This window comes from Agelaius tricolor, unplaced genomic scaffold (genome assembly GCF_023055355.1).
Source record: "Agelaius tricolor isolate 1412-34295 unplaced genomic scaffold, bAgeTri1.0.p SCAF_3, whole genome shotgun sequence".
NCBI lineage: Eukaryota > Metazoa > Chordata > Aves > Passeriformes > Icteridae > Agelaius > Agelaius tricolor.
In genome coordinates this window covers 55,798,087-55,820,700 of record NW_027269263.1, presented here as the reverse complement: position 1 = coordinate 55,820,700, position 22,614 = coordinate 55,798,087, and the positions used below count along the sequence as shown (strand labels likewise).

At 36.3% G+C, this 22,614-nt stretch overlaps 1 protein-coding gene across 1 annotated transcript in view; it reads left to right on the top strand.

Annotated features, from left to right (window-relative positions):
* Positions 1-22,039, top strand: part of PRKAR2B (protein kinase cAMP-dependent type II regulatory subunit beta) — a 76,483-nt gene extending 54,444 nt beyond the window's left edge. The window contains exons 3-11 of the mRNA XM_071423917.1: positions 4,139-4,191; positions 5,273-5,356; positions 13,745-13,851; positions 15,128-15,281; positions 16,475-16,576; positions 17,147-17,221; positions 17,982-18,047; positions 18,179-18,317; positions 19,832-22,039. Of these exons, the coding sequence (XP_071280018.1) occupies positions 4,139-4,191; positions 5,273-5,356; positions 13,745-13,851; positions 15,128-15,281; positions 16,475-16,576; positions 17,147-17,221; positions 17,982-18,047; positions 18,179-18,317; positions 19,832-19,965 (914 nt within the window). The 3' untranslated portion in view covers positions 19,966-22,039. The remainder of the gene's footprint in view (positions 1-4,138; positions 4,192-5,272; positions 5,357-13,744; positions 13,852-15,127; positions 15,282-16,474; positions 16,577-17,146; positions 17,222-17,981; positions 18,048-18,178; positions 18,318-19,831) is intronic.
* The last annotated feature ends 575 nt before the right edge of the window (positions 22,040-22,614 follow it).

Genomic DNA, 22,614 nt, shown 5'->3' with positions numbered 1-22,614 from the left:
TTGTGACTATTAGGACTCATCTCAAAAGGGGTAGGAATTGCCTCAACCAATAAACCATCTTTTTAATTAATCCCATTTTAGTCTGGGCATGTAATGCAGGTCAGAAGAATCACTTTGTTAAAGTGCCTGTTTCTCTCCATTGACTGTAACTGGAATCCAGATGACTTGTGCAGGTGGTGCATGGCTGTGTAAAAAGCACCTCAGCTCTAGATGATTCTCGTGTGCCAAACCCCAGTGTTCATGTACTAAAATTCAGTGAACCATAGTAATGTCAGAAATGGTATTTTAAGAAGCAAAATAAAATGGATCGAGTTTTTCCATGAGACATCTAGTGGTATACACTTAGAAATAAATGTCTTACTGAAATAAGAAATGAAGGAAAGAAAATTTCATATTTAAAACAGCAGATTCACAGCATTGGTATTTTCTTTGTGACCCAAATAAAGGCAAAATAAGTACAGATTTGTAACCAGAAAAGTACGTTTCTTATCATAGATGATAGTAATAAATCCATTTAGAATTTGGGCCTATGGGCACTAGTCAGGAGAAACTCAGTTCTTAAATATTGTGTCCATAACGACTGATAAACAAGAAATATTTAATGAAGGAACTTGCTGATAGTAGCTACTGGGACTGACTGAAATGCATTTATAGCAGAGAAGAATTGTGCAGAGACATAAGCTGACCCAGAATAAATACCTCAGGAACATACTCTCCTTCTGGACTGATCCTGCTACATAAAAGGTGATTCAGGATGGGCATGGATGAGAAAAATTCAATTTCTTTTGTGTGTTCTGGAAGACTTAAATGTTCAGCTAGGCCCTCTGAGACCTGTCAGTTCTGGCATAACAGTATCAAAGCTATGAAATGAAATTCCTGATTTGTTTTAACTCTTTTCATGTCGAGGTAAGGACAGGAGGTGTCTGTAGCTCAGGTTGAAGCTCACTCCATGCTCCCAGCAGCACTGCACTGTAACACGCATTGCTGGCTCCCATGTACACATACCTGCACTGGGGCACAGCTGAAACAAAATAGTTATTTACATTGTGATGGGTTAGATGGTGCTTACTTGGCATGGTATTATTGTTGCTCTTCAAATAAAATCCCCTGAAGTTTATTTCTGACAAGATTGTAGTAATTGTAGTACCATTAAACAGTCTTTAGGAACGTTTTGTTTATGTAGAAATAAATTATTATAGTCGTTCAAGAGATTGCAGACTTCCTTTTGTGGGCATTTGTAATTATTTGGGACCAAATCCAGTTTCCAGTAAACTGGACAGGAATCTCACTCAGTTCCAGAGGGATTTGTGTCAAATTTCTTTAGGTTTTTGAAGATGCCAAGTTTTATAAAATTGAGATTTTAGTTGAGTGCCTCATACAGGGGGGACCAAGACTTTGCTTACTATGTGCAATGATGTACTTTACCATGAAATCTTTTTAATTGGATGTGGTAATGAGGAGGTTGATGGGTCTACTTGGTTACTAGTTTATAAGTTGTTTGTATAATAACATAGGAAGTATGGGGAATAAACAAGAGGACACCAAATGTTAATTCTTGAGCAATACTGTGACTGAACTGGCCTAGCAAAGATGTGGTGGGAGGACAGGGAGGACGAAGAGGCTGTTGTATATTTTGGTTCAGATATTTGTGCTGTGACCCAGCTGAAGAGGGAGTTGGACATACAGACGCTCTGTGAGTAATAATAATAATAATAATAATAATAATAGGAAAAAGCTCATGGGCTCCATTGTTATGCAGGCATTGCACAGACCACTAAACAGCTCAGACAGGTGGGGATTTTTATTGTCAGGGTACAGGTGTTGGTGAAAATGAGTGATTTTAATAAACAGTCACCTGCTGGAAGCCAATGAAGGAGAATACCAATGTGCTTTGCTATGCACTTATGACCAAATTTTGAGTCAGTGGGAAATGTAATCTAAAGGGGAGCTATTATATTTCATACCAACTCTAAGGGAGAAACTGTTAAAGACTTGGGAGAGAAAAGGCAGGTTGAGTGAGAATTATCCTGCAACTGACTCTCAGATTTCAGGAAGGGAAAGAGGTAAAAGAATTAGAGCAACAGGTTTCAAGGGAATATGAGAGGACAGTGGGCAAAACCTCTTTGTAAAGAGTCTCAAGAAAAGAAGTTAAAGAATTGTTTGTTCCCCAAAGAAAAATTATAAAGAGAAAAAATGCAAATTGAGACAGCACAGGAGAAGGACAAAAAGCATAGTAAAATAAATTTGTCTGAGATATTAGAAGCTCATTTATGTCAAGCACAAGAAGGAACCATGTACAAAATTAAAACTAGTTTGGATTATTTAGAACAAATACAAAAGAATAACAAATACAAAAGATGCAGAGAAAAAACCCAAACCAAAACACATAAAAGAAGCTAAGACCAAAAAATGTGTATAAGAAAAGATTGTGCACACGATAAGTACATGAGGAGTAACAGAAATGGTTCTGGAATTACATTTTTAGTAGGAGCACATTCGAGGAAAGTGTTGCTCTAGTGATTAACAGAAGCACATTGGTCTTCACTGGTGTTATTTTGGGTATATGGAAAAGAGCCTAGAACAGAGAAAGGACAAATCAGACAGTACTCAATGTGTTAGGTGTTCCCAGGTTAGCTGTGCCTCAGATTTGCTATACTTGGAAACTGGAAGAATTTTCTAAATTAGTCTCAGCCCTGTTAGCAGTTACCATTGAGAATCTGAAGAAGAAAAACGAGTGTGAAAAATAGAAAAACACATCCCTAAAAGGAGGTAGGAGCTATGGATGGAAGAGACCTGTCACGGATTTGCCGATCATTTTTGTTCCTAGAAAAATTACAGACAAATATTCATTTTGTAAATACCTGGAGGAAAGTAACAAACAGCAATCAGCATGGATTTGTTGGAACTATCTAGTACCCTGTAACAAGAGATTAAAATTTGTGGATAAAAGAAAAGGAGCAGATGGCCTACATTTTCATTTTAAGAAATGAAATTCTGAATAGTGTCTTACAAGAGTCCCCTATAAACAAGCTAGGGAACATCAAGCAGTATTTATATGTGAGTTGCATGAGGTATAATTGCACAACTGGTTAGATAAGGTAAACCCCAAGCAACTACTGCTGTTTCACTCATGTATTCCACAGGAGTTTATTTTAGAAACTGGTATGTTTTTTCAGCAGTAATCTGGATTATGTTTTAGACAATATGCTTATTAAATTTTCAGTTGTCACAAAGCTGAGAATGAATTGGAAGGATGCCAGAGAACAGGATTAGAATTGAAAATGATCTTGAAATGGCTTTGGAAATAAAGAAATATTTAGCAGGTGTAAGGCTATGGTTATACTTGGGCAGAATAGCCATAGACAGGCACAGGACAGATGGTTAAGCAGTGGGTTTTGAAAATTATACATGTCATAAATATTACATGCACAGACATAGTCAAGGTATTGAAGAAGACATGGATGGATGAAAAAGACATATAGCCTGAAAAATTAAAGGAGTAATTCATCTGATGTACTCAGTGTTCTGCTGGTTCAAATACTGGGACCAGTTTGAGCATCACATTTCAATAAGGATGTAGCTGACTAGAGGGATTTCAGGCAATAAAGATGGTTAGAGACCTAAAAACAGGACTTGTAAGGAAAAAAAAATCAAGAAACATCTTTGAAAGTGAAGGGTATGTAGGAACAAAAAGTGTTCAAATATGTGAAAAACCCCAGCAAAGCACCTTGAGCCAACCAACCAACCATCCAAAGAAACACACCCTAAACCACATTGAACCTACACAGATGAAGGGAAAGATCTAATCTCTGCATCCTTTATAGATAGTTTAAATTATAAGAGAAAGAATTAATTTAGACATTGAAAAAACATTCCTGACCATTAGGTGAGATACTTAGAACAAGTTAGGTGAGAAATTGGTAAGCAGTCTTTCAAAACAGGGCAAACATATCCAGAAATGATACAAAAGTGTAGCTTTGTTTCATCTGCAGTTTGGAGTTGGCTTGCTCTGGACCCTCTCAGCAGTTTTACATTTACTGTGTATTATTGCTGTGCCACACAATGCATTCTCTGTTCTGTAAATCCTGTGAAACACTACTGTAATTGGAATTAAGATTATGCTTTTTTTTTATTTCAGTGTGTGCAGAAGCTTACAATCCTGATGAGGAAGAGGACGATGCAGAATCTAGGGTACTTCATGCTTAGAGTCAAATACTTTTTCAATTCTCAGGCATTAAATTTAGGAGGAAAAATGTAACAGCTTTACCATTTCTTTCAAAAAACATTGTTATTGTAATATACTTTACTAATCTCCTGGGAGTTTATGTTAAAGGAACATTTTAAAATTCTCTGTAATAGTCACCCATGTGGAACTTGATGTATTATTCTTAATTACCAAACCTGTGGTACCTGGTTAAGGAAACATTTTTGTGTAATTATATTTACCCAGAGAGCACCTGCTTCTAAAAACTCTACTTGGTGTCCTCATAATCTTGCAGTAGCTTCCTTTTTCAAAAGGCAGAAAAAAGTTAAACTGAAAAATTGCTAAGATTTTTCTAGGTACAGTGTGACAAATGAGGAACTGTATTTATTTCTTTTATTTGTGTCACTACTTAGCTTTTAAGATGAAATAGCATGAGTTTCAAGAGAATTTTAATTGTTTATATTCTGCCTAATTTTCAGGCTTGTGACACTGTCCAAAAGGTTACCCTATGGTATTACAGCTATACATAGCATATCTTGGGAAGAATATGAGTTGAACAACTTGATTGATACTCAGATGAACCAGACACTGGTACTTTAGTAAATCTCTGGCTCACTCAGATAGTGTCAAATCTGTTGTTTACTCTGTGAACTTCTGATAAAAATTTAGCACAGATACTATTTCACACAATATTCTTTAGGAAGTAGTCATGGCAAATGGCTGAATGTAATAGTGGTGCTTTTTTATAAAACATGCATGCCCCAAATATGACTGGAGATTGGTAGCAATAGTGTAGATAAAGGTGTCTAGAATGGCTTGCAGAAATGAACTGGATTCCACAGGTGTAAAGATCTTGTAAGATTAAATACAGCAGTGTTTCATTTGCTAATGCTATGGTGATACCATTTTATCATTGAGTGTTTATTCAAATCCTGAAGGTTTTGAAATGAGAGAGTTATGAATCATGGCCAAAATATTGTGTAAAATGCTTAGTTGAATTAGCTCAGTCCTTCAGCTAGTGCTACTGTATGATAATCACTCTAAGAGCTTCTGTGTTCTATCCCTCAGATTATTCACCCCAAAACAGATGATCAAAGGAACAGGCTGCAGGAGGCGTGCAAGGACATCCTTCTTTTTAAGAATCTAGACCCGGTAAGGAATTCTTGGTAATGAGCAGCATTTAGCAGTGCTGCTAAGAATTGTTTCTTTTGAGCTTTGGAACAGAAATTTACAGATTTGACTTCTGTAACCTCTTCAGTATGCTTTTTTGGCCATTTAATAAATTCCAGAAATGCCTTTTTTAAAAACTGATACGTTGCATATAGAGTCTTTTGTTTACCTCCACAAGTGATAATATTGAAATACATTAATATGAATCTGTACGTTCATAAAAATGGATACATTAATTGTGTTAATTATTGTATTTTCTTATTTTAAATCTTCCTGTACACTGATGTCTATAAACATATCAGTTAACTGGAATGTGTAAGTTTTTTCTGTTAGTTATTTTTTAGCATCGAAAGGTGCTGAGTGCTCTATCAAAACAGAAAATTACCCCCAAAGCCTTCAGTTTAGCTATGGATGTAATTGAACAAGTGAATTATGAAATAGAGGGAAAGAGAAAGGTAGCAGAGATGTGTTTACATTATTATTTTGCTTAATGTAGATACCATAAAAAAGCTTCAGGTAATTTTCTTCCACGCAAATAATTTCTTTCTGTTTTGTATAAAAACAACCATGAGCTTTTAAGAAAGCCTAAATGTACTGAATGAATGATCTGGATCAGACAAAGGTGATAATGCTACCAAAAAAGCACACAGGATTGTTTTAGGGAAAAGGTGAGTGTATCAATCAAAACATGCATACTGAGGTTAGGATGACTCACAGCATCCCAAATGCTTTCTCAAGAGGTTTGATTCAGTGCTGTCAAGGGAGGGAGCATGAGGGAAAGAGAAACAATTATGTAGATTTTTAAGTATGAGAACAGAAAGTTTAAAATTTGATTCAAGAGGGAGTTAATGGAAGGACCAGCCTGCAGCTCTGTTTGGGAGTCAGGTGCTATTACAGAAAATGCACATTAATTTGTGCTGCAGGTTTCCAGTTCCTGCTTCTGTCTGCACAAAGACTGAACCCTAGCCCTGGGTACTGTTCCCTTAGAAGCCCTGAGGAGGAGTCAGCCACAAAGGCCCAGCTAGCAGAAGCCTGGAGTCACTGTTGTGGAAGGGCAGCAGGTCTCAGCATGGGTGCTCATACATGGGCATTCTTGGGACAGTGGGATCCTGACACAGGTTTCCTCACTCCCTCATGCTGTCTGGTTAATAGGTAGTTAATCAGCTGTTCCACTATACTTCAAGCCAAAGCCATGCACTCATCTTCCCTTCTGCTCCTCAATTATTCTTCTAAATAGCTTCAGGGAATCAAAGTCATTTGTGGGCATCTGGACACGAAACTGCTTTATTATATATTTTCCTTATGGTTGGTGTGTCCTGGCTTCCACTTGGCTGGACCATCTTACATGATGGCATTTTGGCAGACCCCTCTTGGTTAAGCTCTGAGCATTTCTCTCTTATGAGCCCTGCAACACGATGGATTATTGTGTGCTCCTAGAACCTGCAGTGGTGTTAACAGGGCTTACAGCATCAACCCTCTGGATGGGATCTGCTTTGCATTACAGCAAGAGCCAGATCTTCTGTCTCAATGGTCATCAGCCACTTGGTCTGCAGAATAGGGGTCTGTTGGCTGTATTGTAATGTTGTGTAGACATAGAGCATGAAACTGCTCCAGTGTGGGCACCTGATGGACTTTTTCCAAGGCTGAATTCTTCCAAGGAATACTCTGAGGGATTATTTCTTCTGTTCATGAAGCTCTTCTCAGGACTGTGCTTGCTGTCTTGATACTGATGTTTTGAACTATTTTAAAAAATTCTTCTTATGAATCAGTTCCTTGTAATAGCTAATAGTTCCCACAATCTGTTCCAGGTGTTTAGCAGAAGACTTCCCAGCTGAGTTCTCACTCTGAGGTCTGCAATGCAAAGCCTCAATATGTGCTCTAGGGATCTCCCAAGTTTTGTTCACCCCCTTTTGCTCAGATTGTCCAATGGATTAAGAACACTTCCTCCTGCTTGAAATCCTTTACAGGCAGCATTCTGGAAAGCTGAATAAGATAATTTTTGAAAAAGACTTTTCCATTACAATAATTTTATTCATAAAAACACTGGAAAACTACTGAGCTCTGAAGGGAGCAAAGATATTAAAATGTAGCCTTCTTAAGTCTGGCTTGTTCCTTCTGTGGAGCCAGGATCTGTAGTCCCTGGGGAACTTCTCCCACTCCTCCTTCTTGTTCTGTTTCTGAGCAGCAGCTCAAGGGCTCTGCCACTGTAGTTGCAGTAATTAAATATTCCTGTGCCAGCTCTCTTCCTCACCTCTGCATCTCCATGAGAGATGCTGCAGTTTACAGAGTGGTCTATTAGCAAAAACCTCATTCATCTTGAAGAGAGATAATATCTTCTGCTAAAGCTAAAGTCTCTGGAACAAAAGTTAAAGCTTTGTATTGATAGCATCTCCTGCTTACCACTGTTGTGGTTTTTGGTTGTTTTTTCCGTTGTATTGAACTTCAGTTTCTTTCTGCTGTAGTTCATGTATGAAAGTCACTATTTCAAAGGTCACTTAGAGGGGAACCGATGTAAAAGGCTTAATGGCTTTTCCCTGATGGCCTTTTAGAGGGTGTCAAATACCATTTCCAAATACAGAATAACATGTCTTGTCACACAATAACGTCACACAGTGTCTTATAGTGTGATCAGGATTGCATTCAGTACATGATGCTCAGTGAAGTCCACCTTTTCTTAACACTTTACCCACCTTCACACACTGTATTTTAATTGGAATGGAAGGATAAGGTAGGGCTATCACTAAAGCCAAAGGAGAAGTTGCAGTAGTTGGGAGTGACTTACAGTTCACTGCCCAGAGTGTTAATTGAAGAGGCCATTTACAAATTACAAGAGCCATCACGTAAAATTAAAACCCAGTAGAACCATTTGAATGTAAGGCTAAATGAGAGAGGAGAAAAACATAACTTCAGACTTGGAGACAACTTAGGACTTGTTATACATACACAACACTGTCTTGAGCCCTTGTTTAACTATAGTAGTTTTTGAATAACAGATAGGTAAATTTGCACATATATATTTATAAATATCATCATTTCACATATTGTCTGTGATGAAAAATATAATAATGTCAAGAAACACGAGTTCTCATACATTTCCCTGGGCAACATTCTTATATTTTAAAGGCCAACTCTTATAGTCTGAAGTCTGTGAAGTTACTCGAATTTTATGGAAACTTTCTTTAATTTTGTAGATGGATGAGGATGTGACTGGCCAGTGATTATGAGTTTAGCAAGGTATTCCTTAGTTAACTCCCTTAAATAAAAAGTAATTTTAAATAATTGACATTGTAGCAATATTTTGCCTTTCTGAGGGCTTAATCATTTGCCATCTAGTTGCTGTCACTCAGTATCAGTTTTTCATAGTGTGTTACAGTTTTGGAAAAATCACTTCAAGAGAAGAATATGAATTGAAACATGCTTTTGCAACAAGATCAGGGAAGGAGGCTTTGTAGAGGTACTTGGTTACTTTTTAGAGGACCAGATCAGGGAAGAATCAGGAGACAGGTCTATTCAGATGTTTGTTTTCTTCTTCCTTTCCTATATTATATTAACTCATTCTTCTTCTAACATATCTCTTCCTGTTCGTCTTCCCAGGAAAACCTCTTCCTCTTAGAGTATTGTTTATTGTCCTGCTCAGTTGCCTGCCTCCCCGTTGCCAGAAACCATGATAATCCTGTTTTGCTGCCAGGATTGCCATGATGTGCCAGCCTGGTTACTCTGCCTGCACCCTCCTTTGTGCTCCAGGTGCTGGAGGTTACCACAGTGGCTCTGAAGCTGCTCTTTCCCTTCCACTTTCACTTTGTGTAAGCCAGAAAGGAGAAAACAAGATGATGACCAAATGTCTTCAGCCCTTACAGAGAACAAGCCTGAAGATGCTGTCACTGAAATTTCTCTCTGTTCACCCTAACAGCTGTTTTATCACCAGGAAGAATAGCAGCAGCAGCTCATCTACTGGCCAAGGAAGCCTTCCACACTTTTTACAATACAATTCAGAGTTGTTCTCTTGGTTTTGTCCCTTTAGAGGAAAATGTACTGGGGTGATTAACAACAGGCTATTTGGTTTGGAAATTACAGCCCATAGGGCAGCAGTTAAAACACCTGATGAATCTTTTATCAGAGCAAGAAACTGGCTCAAGGGGCTGATACCATCAAAGCTGACCTGTGCCCTTGCACTTAAAGTCTGAATCCTTGCTTTGGCAAAAATTCACAAGCAGTGTTAGAGCATCTATTCTCTTTCAGAGAAGTTTCATATTGGAGAGCTTTGCCCTGTTAATGCTTGTACAGAATACATAAAATAGGTCTTGACCCTTTTCTAAAAAGTAATAAATTATGCATTTTGTTCACAAATAAGCAAAAGCAATTTCTGGGCATATTGCCACTTATGTACCTGGAGAATTAGTGTAAGAGAGCACAAATATTGATTAATCAATTAGAACTTATTAACTTGAAGGAAGATGAAAGGGAACATAATGTAACTGTTTTATGAATAGTGGAACCTTATACTTAAGGTCAAATCATTCCTTGAAACCACTAACAGAAGATTCTCGTGCTGCTGTCAGGTTCTTAAGAATTTTGGTGAAGAATTAAAACTACAGCTTTTGGAGCAATTAATGGAAATATACATCCCACCCCCCACCCCCCCATACATACATACATACATGTATATGTGTGTGTATATATATATATATATTTATACATACATGCACACATATACACATTTCTAGATATATCAAATGTGTGTATAATATATGTAACTGAGTCCAGAATGCTTGAACATATTAATACTCATGGATGACACAAAGGTGGTGACACTGAGGTGCCCTTCCAGAGGAGGGCAGTGGAGCTGGGGCAGGGTCTGGAGCACAATTCCTTTGAGGAGCAGCTGAGGGAGCTGGGGGTGTTCAGCCTGGAGAAAAGGGGGCTCAGCAGGGACCTTGTCACTCTTGCACTGCCTGACAGGAGGCTGTGAGCAGGTGGGTGCTGGTCTCTTCTCCCAGATACCAGGACCAGAGGAAATGGCCTCAAATTGACCTAGGGGAGGTTCAGATTGGATATTAGGAAAAATTTCTTCACTGAAAGCATTGTCAAGCACTGGAAGAGACTGCTCAGGAAAATGTTTGGGTCACCATCCCTGGAGGTATTGAAAAGATGTGTAATGGAGGCACTTGGGGTAGCTACAAAGTATGAAATGTGTTACTGAGCCTGACTGATGGGCATGTGCATGATTTTTGAGAGACAGAGTACTAATTTAGCATGTAATTGTGTGGATGAAGGTTAAGGTATATTCTTAAAGAAAATACTATTGCTTAAAAATATTTATTGTACATTGAAATACAAATTAGAGTCTTTGATGGTGAAGAAATGAATGCCTTTTCATTAGTTTACAAGTGGATATAACACAAGGGAACTAAATATTTTGAACTGGATCAATATTGCTGCTAACATTTTTGTCAGAGTTCCCCTGGAGTATATGTGCATGGTTTTGTTTTGAAAAACAAATGTGGAGAGGTGTAGACATGAATTCTGTAATTTATCTTCTACAAGGTTCAGAGTTGTTGATTTAAGAAGTCCTCTTCTTCCCATGGTTTCCTTGCCTGTGTCTTGCTAACATTTTCTACATCTCTCCCCCTCCCCACACCCAGCCCCCTTCCTTTTCTGGTATTGTCATTGATGATTTGATATCATTGAGTATTATTAATTTGTTGATATTTCAGATTGCACAACATGAGGACAAGGTGGGCAGCAGGATGCCTTGTTCACATGATAATATTCTAATGTTTTTAGAAGTCATGTGAGCCAGGGAACTACAGGCCAGTCAGCCACAAACCCCACCCCATCCTGATTTCATTTTACATGTATTTTTGAAGGTAGAACTGCTTTAAGGAAGAAGAGCATTTAGACTGCACCATTTTACAAAATACTAGAATTAATTCTGTTTATGAAACAGATCTGCTTTTTAATTCTAAAATTACTTATCTTTATCTTTTCAAAATAACAGCAGAGGATGCCAGTAAATTGAGCCTCAGTCTGGCAGAGATTCCAGAGGATTCACACAGAGCAAACTGGGCAAGCAAGTTATGTAATTCTCATGGTAAAAGCAAAAACCATGTTCCTGGTTTGGTTATTGCAGTCCACTTTGTCTTAATTTAAAGAGGACAATTTTAGAAAAGGGACCACTTGTCTTTAAGTTAGTTGCAGTTTATTTAGGAAATTAAAATAAATATGCAATGCTTCAACAATTAATAGACTGCTCTCAGATGTATTAAATATCTTAAAGTATTTTAAACATTCTTAAAAGGGAATTGGATTTGTGAATTCTACTCTGTTGCATTAAAAAATTGTAGATTTACACACTGGAAAAGTTGTGGTTTGGTGAACTTGATTCATGGTTATAAGTTGAAAATATTTTAACCAGAAATCCAAGATGAAGAGCACTGAATAAATATTTTAATTATATGTATGACTCCTCTGTTGCAGGAAATAACCATCTTTTTGGTTTAATCTTTTTTCCCAAGATATCTTGAATGTGTTTTAAGTTCTGGAGTTTGATGCACAGATAATACATTTTTCTTGCCTGGCTTGCACCTAGATGATAACATGGCCTCTAACTCCCATGAAGTGGGGAGCATTCTGTGTTCTCACTTGTTTTCAAAAGGCAGACCAGGACTGTTGGCTGGGGAGCCACTTTGCCAATTCAGATGTAAAGCCAGAGGAAGGGAAGGTGCTGCTTCAATTGCCTTAGACAAGCTAATAGTAGGTCAGTTTTGCAGATTCTGTAGGAATTTCTTTTTGTTTACATAGAGAGGACTGAAAAGAATGAAGTAATATTACCTATTCATTCAAGCATGTAAGTTTTTTATAGGCATCTCCTGTATGTCTCTTCCAATGGCACCCACTCACACTTTTCTTTCTCTGAAATGAGCTATAACACATTCACTGATACCTGAAATGATCCATATGTTTTCAAACACATACCTGTCTATACTAACAAAGGTACTAAGCAGAGGCACAGTTAAAGGATTCTTTGCTGGCCTAGGAGGGCTGCAGGACCTCTCCCTGTGCTTTACCATGACCAGCTGTACTAAGGATGGATAATGTCCTTCTGTTGTTCTTTGTGCCCACACACAGCCAGCTCTGTGAAGGAAAATTTGTATTTAGCTTCCATTTTTCAAAAAGGCTTGGATTACATGGGTACTGCTGGTATTTTTAAATGCTTTCAGTAAGTAAAAAATTCAGCAGCATAAGGATGGAATTCATTACAACTAATTTATCTGTCTAAAAATTGTGTGTAACTGGGAGTTACAGTGGGTTTCTCCATCATCAGAGGAAAGAAAGGGAAATCTCTAGAGAATGATTCTGAGCTATCTTGTATGGTTATCTCTGTCCATGGGCTGCAGGAGGACTCTAAGGGACTGACTTAGACTGGTGTTCTTTGGACAGGCAAATGCCATCCATCTTTAGTGGCTGGAAATGCTGTGAATGGAACCATTGCAAAATGCATATCTAGAGGCTTTTTTTACCATGATTTTCACTAGTTCTGCTTGTTCCAGTATGATACATGTTTAATAAGTGTCAAGTAGTAGAGTATAGCATTTTAGACATATTGCAGGATAAACCCAAAATAAAATTTAAATTTTTAAGTTAACTTTTTACGATTCTTAATCCACAATGAGCTGTGTTTGGGTTTTTTAGATGTGAATAGTCAAATTTACATCAAATAAGACAAATTAAGTAATTAGTGGGTGGGGTTTTTTGTTATTATACAGTCGTAATTCAAATGATCACATTTTGTTAGTCTGTTAACATTTCTCTGTCAACAAAGTAATTTTGTAGTGTAAATTCCTACTTTCCAAAGAATCCAGCATTTACTTACTCAGCCAAAGCACTGCAAACCTTTATGGCTACATCTGGCCCAACATTTTGCAGGCATTGTATAATTTAGACTTTCAAAATACTTCACAATTATTTTGAAACTAAATTCTGTAAGGAAGCTCTAAGGACAAAATCAGGTAAATGTATGATTTAGAATAATGATTACAGGGGTTTTTTGTTTGCAAGGACATAACATTGCTCAGTTGGGAAGGGTGAAATGCTGTTTTTGGATGGTCATGAGCAATTTATGTTGCAAAGGAGATCTCTTATCATTTGCAGTGACAAGTGGGAAGCTGTGCTCTGAACACTGGAAAAGCTAACACTGAATACTAAATAGAACTGTCTTTTTCTTATTGATCCACACATTTCTGTAGCACGAATATTTTCCACCATTAACATCTTTTATCTGCATATTGGGAAGCTGGCCAGTTAGTTAATTCAAAGAGTAAAACTGTAGAAGCAGATGATAATTTCTTGTCTTTGTGTTATTTTAAACAGGAACAGATGTCTCAGGTGTTAGATGCAATGTTTGAAAAGATGGTTGAAGGAGGGGAACACGTAATTGATCAAGGGGATGATGGTGACAACTTCTACGTCATTGACAGGTGAATTGCTGTGTCTTATTATAGCACAAAGTACTTTGCAAAAGTCCATTGAGAACAGTCTGTATTCTATGAACTTGTATTTAACACTGACATTCCAGCTTTTCTCTTGGTATTCAGTGACAGGACTCATGGGAATGGGTCAAAGCTGTGCCAGGAGAGGTTCAGATTTGACATTAGGAACCATTTCTTTACCTGAGTGGTCAAGCACTGGAAGAGGCTTCCTGGAGGTTGATGTCCAAAGCCTGTCAGGGTTTAAGGGGCATTGGGACATTTCTATTAATAAAATTCTTTCACTTTTGGGCAGCCATGAAGTGGTCAGGTAGGTGAACAAAATGATTGTTTTAGGTCCTTTCTAACTGAAATACTAAATTAGACTACCATAAAAATGTGCCCAAGTGTGCCCATGTGCTGGAAAGACAATATTTTTCAGCCTTGTGAGGTTACAGTCTGTCATCTCTTGTCCAAAAGGCTGCAGGGACTTTACAATATTCTGTCAGCCTTGTGGATTTTACATGTAGGGTATCACCTCTGTGTCCCTTATCAATGAAATAACTGCACAGGTTTTTGCTTTACATTCACATGATTTATCAATGCACACCATAAAAATATTCAGCACAGAGGAAAATGATGGCTCAGCATCAATGGGCTTGGCAAATTTGTGTTTTACAAGATACCAGATTTTACTGCATTCCCAAAGCAAAAAAAAAAAAAAGCAAGCTTTTAAATTAATGATGGAGAGAAGAAATGCACACTAGAAAAAATGCATATATTTATTTCATGATTTTACTTTGCTTTTCAGATACATTCCTTCTGTTTCCTGCATCTCAGTTGTTTCATTAGAAATTACTACTTTAAAATATTTAAAATATTTAATAACTTGTATCATTATTTCAGTGCTCCTATCATAGCAATTTTTGCAAAGACTTGACATTTGTATCTAGTGTGGTTAAAATGAAATTAAGAAACAGATTCTAAGTAAGATTTTAATTTTTAATAAGTTCTGGTAATAAATAGATCACTGTACATCCATTCTATTTTTAAACTGAGTTAATGTAAAAACTAATAACCCTATCCTTCCCTTTAAAGAGACACCACTTTCGTTATTTATAGAAGTCATTGAGATGTCTTTACAAGGTGTTTAACACCATTTAAGCAAGCAAATATGTATTTCAAATGCTTTATTTTTGGAATTCATGGTATAAAAAATATAGTGAGAGGCTGCTTAGCAAAGCCAGGTCTGGATTCTACTCACTATACTTTTATATTTTATTAACAGAGGTACATATGATATTTATGTCAAATGTGATGGTGTTGGGAGGTGTGTTGGAACCTATGATAACCGAGGATGTTTTGGTGAGTTGGCCTTAATGTACAACACACCCAGAGCAGCTACAATTATAGCTACCTCTCCTGGTTCCATCTGGGGTTTGGTAAGTAGAGTACTTCTTTTAAGCTACTTTTTAAAAATATGTATTTTATACAGATTTTACTGGCATGTGGATCAGCATTAAAAAAAAAAACCTTATAATTTCAGCAAGTTTAATTCTAGAAATCCTGAGAAATCCCAACACAATTCTATCTTTTTTCAGAATCCACAGATGAAAATCTGAGGTTTAATAAAACACTGATTTAAAAAAAAAACAATTATTTTATTTTAATTGCAATTTCCCAAATTGAAAACCACTGATAATTGCATATTAATTTTTTCCCCATGCCTTGATTGGAATGCCTTTGTTTCCAGAGTAAAATTCCAATATGAGGTTGTTTACTAGTGTTATACTTCCTGGATCTTTGACAAGAGTGATTGAGTTTACCCCAAAAGTAAGCTGAGATGGCCATCATTTCAAGATGTACATATTGATCTAATGACTGATTCCAGGACTGAAATGAAATGTGGCTATTCACCAGCCTAATCCATGTGACTTCTGGGGTTGTTTAGGGCACTGTAAGAATGGCTTTAAATTCAATTGGGTCGTGTTGGCTGTAAGTGCCCCTGTGGGGCAGGCAAGGCTTGCAGTGCATTTTCCCTCTGCTTGTCACCAGGGCACAGCCACACAAAGTTAAGAGAAGAAAACACCGTAAGTGTAGTTTTTCTGTCTGGTTCACTTTCATGGCCAAACCTTAAGGAATGTCCAGTTGGCTGTTCAGGGCAGCAGTGAGCCTTGTTCTGCTGAAACAGCAAAAGTGGACTGTGACCTAAGACCCAGACTCATGGATCTTGGTTTTTACAAAACCCTAAAAGCCTCTTTGGGTACATATCAATTTGTACAGGACCGCAGGGCAATGAATAAACTTTGTAAATTAAACATTTCAGTATTGAGGATTTCTTAAATATCCTGAATTCCCCACTCAGTGTTCACTGCTGTAAACGCTACCCTCTGTAGGTGAGCTGAGTATGTACCCTGCAGGGACTTTCATAGCCATTTTCAGGGTAACTTAGGAGCTCCTGATTGACCTCTAGAGGAATGTTTCTCAACTGACAGCAGGGAGAGACCAGCCAGCTCGGCTGACAGCTACACTGAGTGACTAAATTGGGTAATTTGGTCATATACAGCCAGTCCTAAAGTATTTTCTAGCCCATATTTTCAGTTAATTAACTCTCTTTTTCTCTTTGTGTTTACAGGATAGGGTAACATTCCGAAGAATCATTGTAAAAAATAATGCCAAAAAGAGAAGAATGTATGAAAGTTTTATTGAGTCATTGCCATTCCTTAAATCTTTAGAAGTAAGATTTCTATTGCATTATTTTAATAGCTGTGTCAGAGGTACCTGATAAGATTCTGCTCTTGAGGACTTTAAATTTGGCAATCAAAGTGTCTCCACAATAGAAATTTGCATACTTTTGTTTCAGAGAAAGGCTACATTTTAATTTTGTTTTAATTTAGAATAAATTATTATTGTTCATATTGTGTTTTAAAACACAACTTTACTTTCAGTTTCCCAAAGCTTAGTTTTACTAGATATTAGCCAACAAAATTAAACAATGACTTGGGGAATTTAAAAATATTTTCATTTATCAGCTATATTTTTACATATATTTTTGCATGCATGCTTTTCTGAACATAAATTTTGAAGGCTTCAAACAAAAATGGAAGCTTATCAGAATGGCTGTTCAAACTGTAATAGAACCTCTGGAAGACTATTCAGCAGTTCTTTTTTTTAATGGTAATCAAAACAGGAAAATAAAGACACACTATTCTGTCCAAAGATTCACAGAAATATGAAAGGGCTTTCTAAATATATGCTATCATAATGTTAACCAAATATTTCTTACATTTTCTTTTTTTAAATGAAGGTATCTGAGCGTTTAAAAGTGGTTGATGTGATTGGTACCAAAGTGTACAAAGATGGAGAACAAATCATTGCTCAGGTACAGTTTCTTCCTAGTTTTAGTTTTTTTCATTATAGGCAACAGTAATCATGTTATTTGTAGACAATGCATACTTTTAAACCCTATTTTTATTTCTCACATAAAGAAAATCAATGAACCTTAAATGTAAGAGTGAGAGGTGGTTATTTTGTTTCAAAAGCTCACTTTTCACTTATGATATTTTCAAGAACAACCCTCTTTGTTGGTATAAATAAAAGGGTCAACGTTTTTTAGTACACTTAGAAATTCAAACTTGATAAGTGTGCTTCCATGGAGAAGCACTGAAGACTCACCTTGGTCTTGTTGTTAAAATATGGTCAACTTTTCAAGAAGACAAAAGTTCAACTCTTCAGGATAGGCAACTGTGATTGTCTTGCCCCAGCATAATTTGTGGATATCACATAGGCCCTGGAGGCTTTTCATACTGAAATTTGCTAAGGGAAATAATTTGGGAAGAACACAGAAGTGGATAAAGGTAGCAAGGATCCTAAAAGTCTTCCACAACATTGGTTTTCTCTGCTTTTTGTGTAAGGCACAGTCAGCTATGTCTTTTCATGAAAAGGCCTTGCTGTTAGTTCTGTATAGATGCTTTGATTGTTATGTGTCTAGAGTATGGTTTTCAAATTAAAAGTGGTTTCTTTTGCAACAGATATCAAAAAGAGGAGTTTCAAGGCACTGGTTGCAAATTTTGATAATGTCATGAAATGAAAAGGGAAATTTTTCACTTTTTTACTCACTTTCTTTTTTTTCTCTTGTGCAGGGTGACTTGGCTGATTCTTTCTTTATTGTGGAATCTGGAGAAGTAAGGATTATAATGACAAGGAAGGTAAACATCCCTTAAACAACATCCTTTTTTTTTTTACCATTGTCACTAACTTTGCTTATGTAATCCTGAGTTTGGCAAATCTCTCCTCTAATACTCTTTCTTTCTCTCTCTTTCTTTCCATGACATTTCAGGGTAAACAAGATCTAGAAGAGAATGGAGCAGTAGAAATAGCTCGATGCTCAAGAGGACAGTATTTTGGAGAACTTGCTCTTGTAACTAACAAACCCCGAGCTGCTTCTGCATTTGCTCTTGGCACTGTCAAATGTTTAGGTATTAGTCAATACCATTTATATCTAATATAAAATTATATTTAATCTGTTTGGTTGTTTCTATTGTCACTCTGTCTTTCCCCAGAATATAAGATTTAAGGCTGTTTCAGTAATCACCTATTATTGTCCATTACTATTTGTGTTATTTATCTGCAAAAATCACTTACAATTGATAAATACTATTACCACAATTTCTCCAATATTTCTCTAATTGTATGGAAGTAAAAATTCTTTTAGGACAGTACAGAATATTGCTGCAAAATACTTATAGCCATCAGATAAATGTCTAATACTCTGCAAAAAGGTGAGTTGTTTCTTTTCTCAGTAGACTGACTCATCTAAGAAATAATTCTGTTAAAAATCATGGGCCTTTTTATCCCCATGACTTAAGTTCTTAAAAAATTCTTTTGTCTTCACAAGCTGTTAATGTAGTCATCCCATCCCACTGTAGTCTCAGGCACAGGAAGAGTGAAGACTGTAGGAGTTGTGCTCATAGACAACCCTTCATATCCATTGCTTTTCATGGTGTGATGTTAAGCTCCTACCTATGGGAAAACTGCAAATATCTAATATAAAATGATCTTTAATCTATTTGGTTGTTTCTATTGTGACTCTGATGTTAAGCTCCTAACTATGGGAAAACTGCAAACTGTAAAGGTAGATTTGGCATTCCTGCATAACGATTTGATGACCAAGTAACCAAAAAATTTATCTATTTTTTAAAATTCCTAACTCAAAACAAACAGAGATCATCAGGCAATAGAGATCAAAGATATGACAGAAGGGAAAGAATAACAGGCAGTGGTCAGGAAGAGACAGGAAGAGTGTTGTTATCCATAATGGCTGAATAACAAAGCACTGGCACTTCCCAAACAGCAGAGATCTTGATCTCAGATTTCTCAGGAGACAAGAGATTACTGGTTGGAAGTATATGAAGTTTCCTCCCTGACCTATTGGCTGGAACTGTAGAGGATCACATTATGTGATCAGATAAAGAAAATATTCTGGTTGGCTGTGCACTGACATTGTGTGTGAATTACAGTCTTCAACTTTCTGCACATTTGCTGTGAAAATAAGTATTCATTGCCATTTTCACTTTGGGTGGAAGCAAGTAAAAAGAGCAAGGACATAGACTGTTAGAGCCCAGATACAGCCAACAACAACACTTAATGTTATGGCTTTTTGAAATATTATGGGTCTTAAAACTTTATTTTGTGGAGGAATCCAGGCCCCTTCAGACAAGCTCTCGGGTAACATATATCTTAATATGAAAATATTTTCAAAATAAGGAACAGAAAAAGTTCAAGTTGATTTTTGAAGTTTCAAGACAGCAGTGTGTTGGCTGATCTTGGTTTTGCTGAGGTAAGCAGTTCCCTCCTGGGTGAACAATGTAAATGTCTCAGTACTATCTGTTGTCATTTAAAATGTTACACTGGAATATCATGAATACCAGGATGAGTGTCTGTTACTGATGAGCACATAATATTCTTTCTCTTTCTCTCCTTTTTATCTTAGTTATGGATGTGCAGGCATTTGAAAGGCTTTTGGGACCTTGTATGGAAATTCTGAAAAGAAACATTGCAAACTATGAAGAGCAGCTAGTTGCTCTGTTTGGAACAAACATGGACATTGCTGACACCAGTGCATGAACTAAACATTGGAGCAACAAGATCTGTTATGAGAATATAGCACAGTAGTGGTTAGTCCACTGAAAAATTGTCTCTCTTCCTATAGATGCCAAGCATTTTCTGTGATTTTAAGAATGGGATTGGGGTTTTTTGGTTTGGTTTGCTTTTGGTTGGGTGGTTCTTTTGTTTTTGTTTGTTTTGTTGTTTTTTTATTAATTATGACAGTGGAAATACTAGTAAAGAAAATAGCAATTCAATAAATTGAGGGCTTGATTTTTAAAAGTGCTCAGTACTTATGGTTCCATCTGATATAAGGACAGCCTGTGGTAGCACAGCACCTTTGAAAATCAAGTCCTTTAACACAGCATTTCCTTAAATAATAGATTTTTTTTAAAACCCCACATGTGATGAACTTGTTAAACCAGCTTCTGTTCTTCTAAATGGTTACATCTTTTCTGGAAAGACTGTTAGTTTGAATGTGATATGTTGAAAGTATTAGTGCACACAAAGTGTTTATATGTATTACTACAGAAGATATACAGTAGATATTACTTTTTGACTATTACAGTTGTCATGATTTTATGTTGCATTTATCACAGATGTAGTGAATCACAAGGTTAATCATAAGATAAAGCATGACAATGCGTTTTGTGTAACGCTCATGACCCAAATCTGGTTTTTAACATTTCGTAATTGTTTTAAAGTCCTCTTTGTTTAATATGTCATGTTTCAGCACGACATTGTAATATCTTATGCAATTTAGAGGACTTGCATAATTTTGCAATAAACTGCATTTTTTATTAGTTATATGAATTCTGTACATGAGTGAGGACAGCTGACAACCTAAATGCTTTTAAAGCAAAGGCATGGGTCATTGTCATGTTCTACCTAATCATACATAACCTATATTGTTTTCCTTCTCTCTTGTTTTATATTTATGCATTTTGTCTTCTCTATTTATGCTTGTTCTCTAGTTAATTTTTTTTAGATCTTACCTTTTTTATTGTTAAATCTGTTTCAAGTGAAATGATCTCTGTATATCTCTCTTCCTGCGGTCTAATCTTTGCTATCAAAGGTCAGAGTCAATTACTGAAGTGATTGATATCAAAAGCCATGCTAAACTAAGCTTGTCCTTGAAAATCCTTAACAGGAAGTGCAAAAGTATTTTTAATTTGAAAGATCAGTACTTCCAAAGCTTTGCACACATCTGTCATTGTTAAAGCTAACATGTCTTGCTTTCAAAACCCTGTAGGTCACCATGAAATAATGTGTTCAGCCATAATAGCATGGGATACCTTGTGAGACTGAGGAGAGAGAATATCATCTTAATTATGAGCACAGGGCTAATTGCCTACAGGGGTCTGTGACTGGAAATTTCAGGCACAGTCCAATTTCAGTCCTGCTTACTGACCTGTCTGTTGGTGTTCATGGACAGGCAGAGTGTGTACTGGTGATGGGCAGCTCTGCCAAAATGACACTGCAAGAGTAGTAGGAAGCCTGCTTCTGCCCTGATTCAAACATCTGAATTATACCATCTTTCCTTCTTAGATAATGACTTTTCTAATGCCATATATTTGTGTATGTTGATGTAATCATTATGCTACAGTTAGTGATATGTTCTGACAATTAATATAATCATACGTGTATATGAAATTATGATTATATAATATGATAACAATATATAATTTATATCATATAGTATGGTATAAATTATAAATCAGATTTCTAAAAAAATACAATCTGAACAAAATTTACAAATGTAATTTTTTTTTTTTACTTAGAAACCTGGTATGAATAATTGCACTTATGATAACTTGCCTTTGTACTTTTGATTTATGGGAAAAAGAGAAGCCTGTTATACTAGAAGGAAATATCAGGTAACCAAGATCTACACTCTTGTCATTCTGTATGCTTAATCTCTAAAAGCTACCTATATTTTGCACTGGCTTGATGTGATTAAGAAAAATGCTAAAAATTACTTGTATGGCAGTAAACTACAATCAAGGCCATAAATGCCAGTCATGATATTTTCAATATTGTTGGTTATATTTAAAGTTTCCTTACAATAAACAACACTTTTATATATAAAAATCTATGTTTGTTGATATTCTTGTTGTCTTTTGATTCTATTACCATAAAGTTACAAGTGATCTGTTTATGCTCATTTATTAAAAAAAAAAATCATAATTCTTAACACTTTCATGCTGATTTTCATAAATGACATTATGTGTATGCTCTGTCTACTCAGGCAACATGTTGATGCAGTAATTGTCATAATTACTTTATTTGATGATTTGCTTGCAGTTTATAGCTGGGAAAAACTGTGGAGTAACAAATTTAGGATAATCAGAGACTCTGGGTTTTCTGATTCCCAAAATACAGCTTCATGTCGCAGCAGTTTTATTGTGTTGCTCTTGGGCACTGGATGATTTCTGGAATTTTCTTTGTTGGTAAATTCAGGGGGGCTTAACCAACAGTAATGTTACCACTTTTTTAAGTTTTATCCAAATCATTATATCCTTCATCTGTCAGCACTTGGGATTGCTCCTGGATCTCTTCATATGTACACTTCAAATGTGCTAGGCTTCATGTCAGAAATGTGGTGAGTGTTAATCCTAAGAATGAAATCATATCAAGTTACTGATTTTTTTTACAGACCTTTCAATAAAA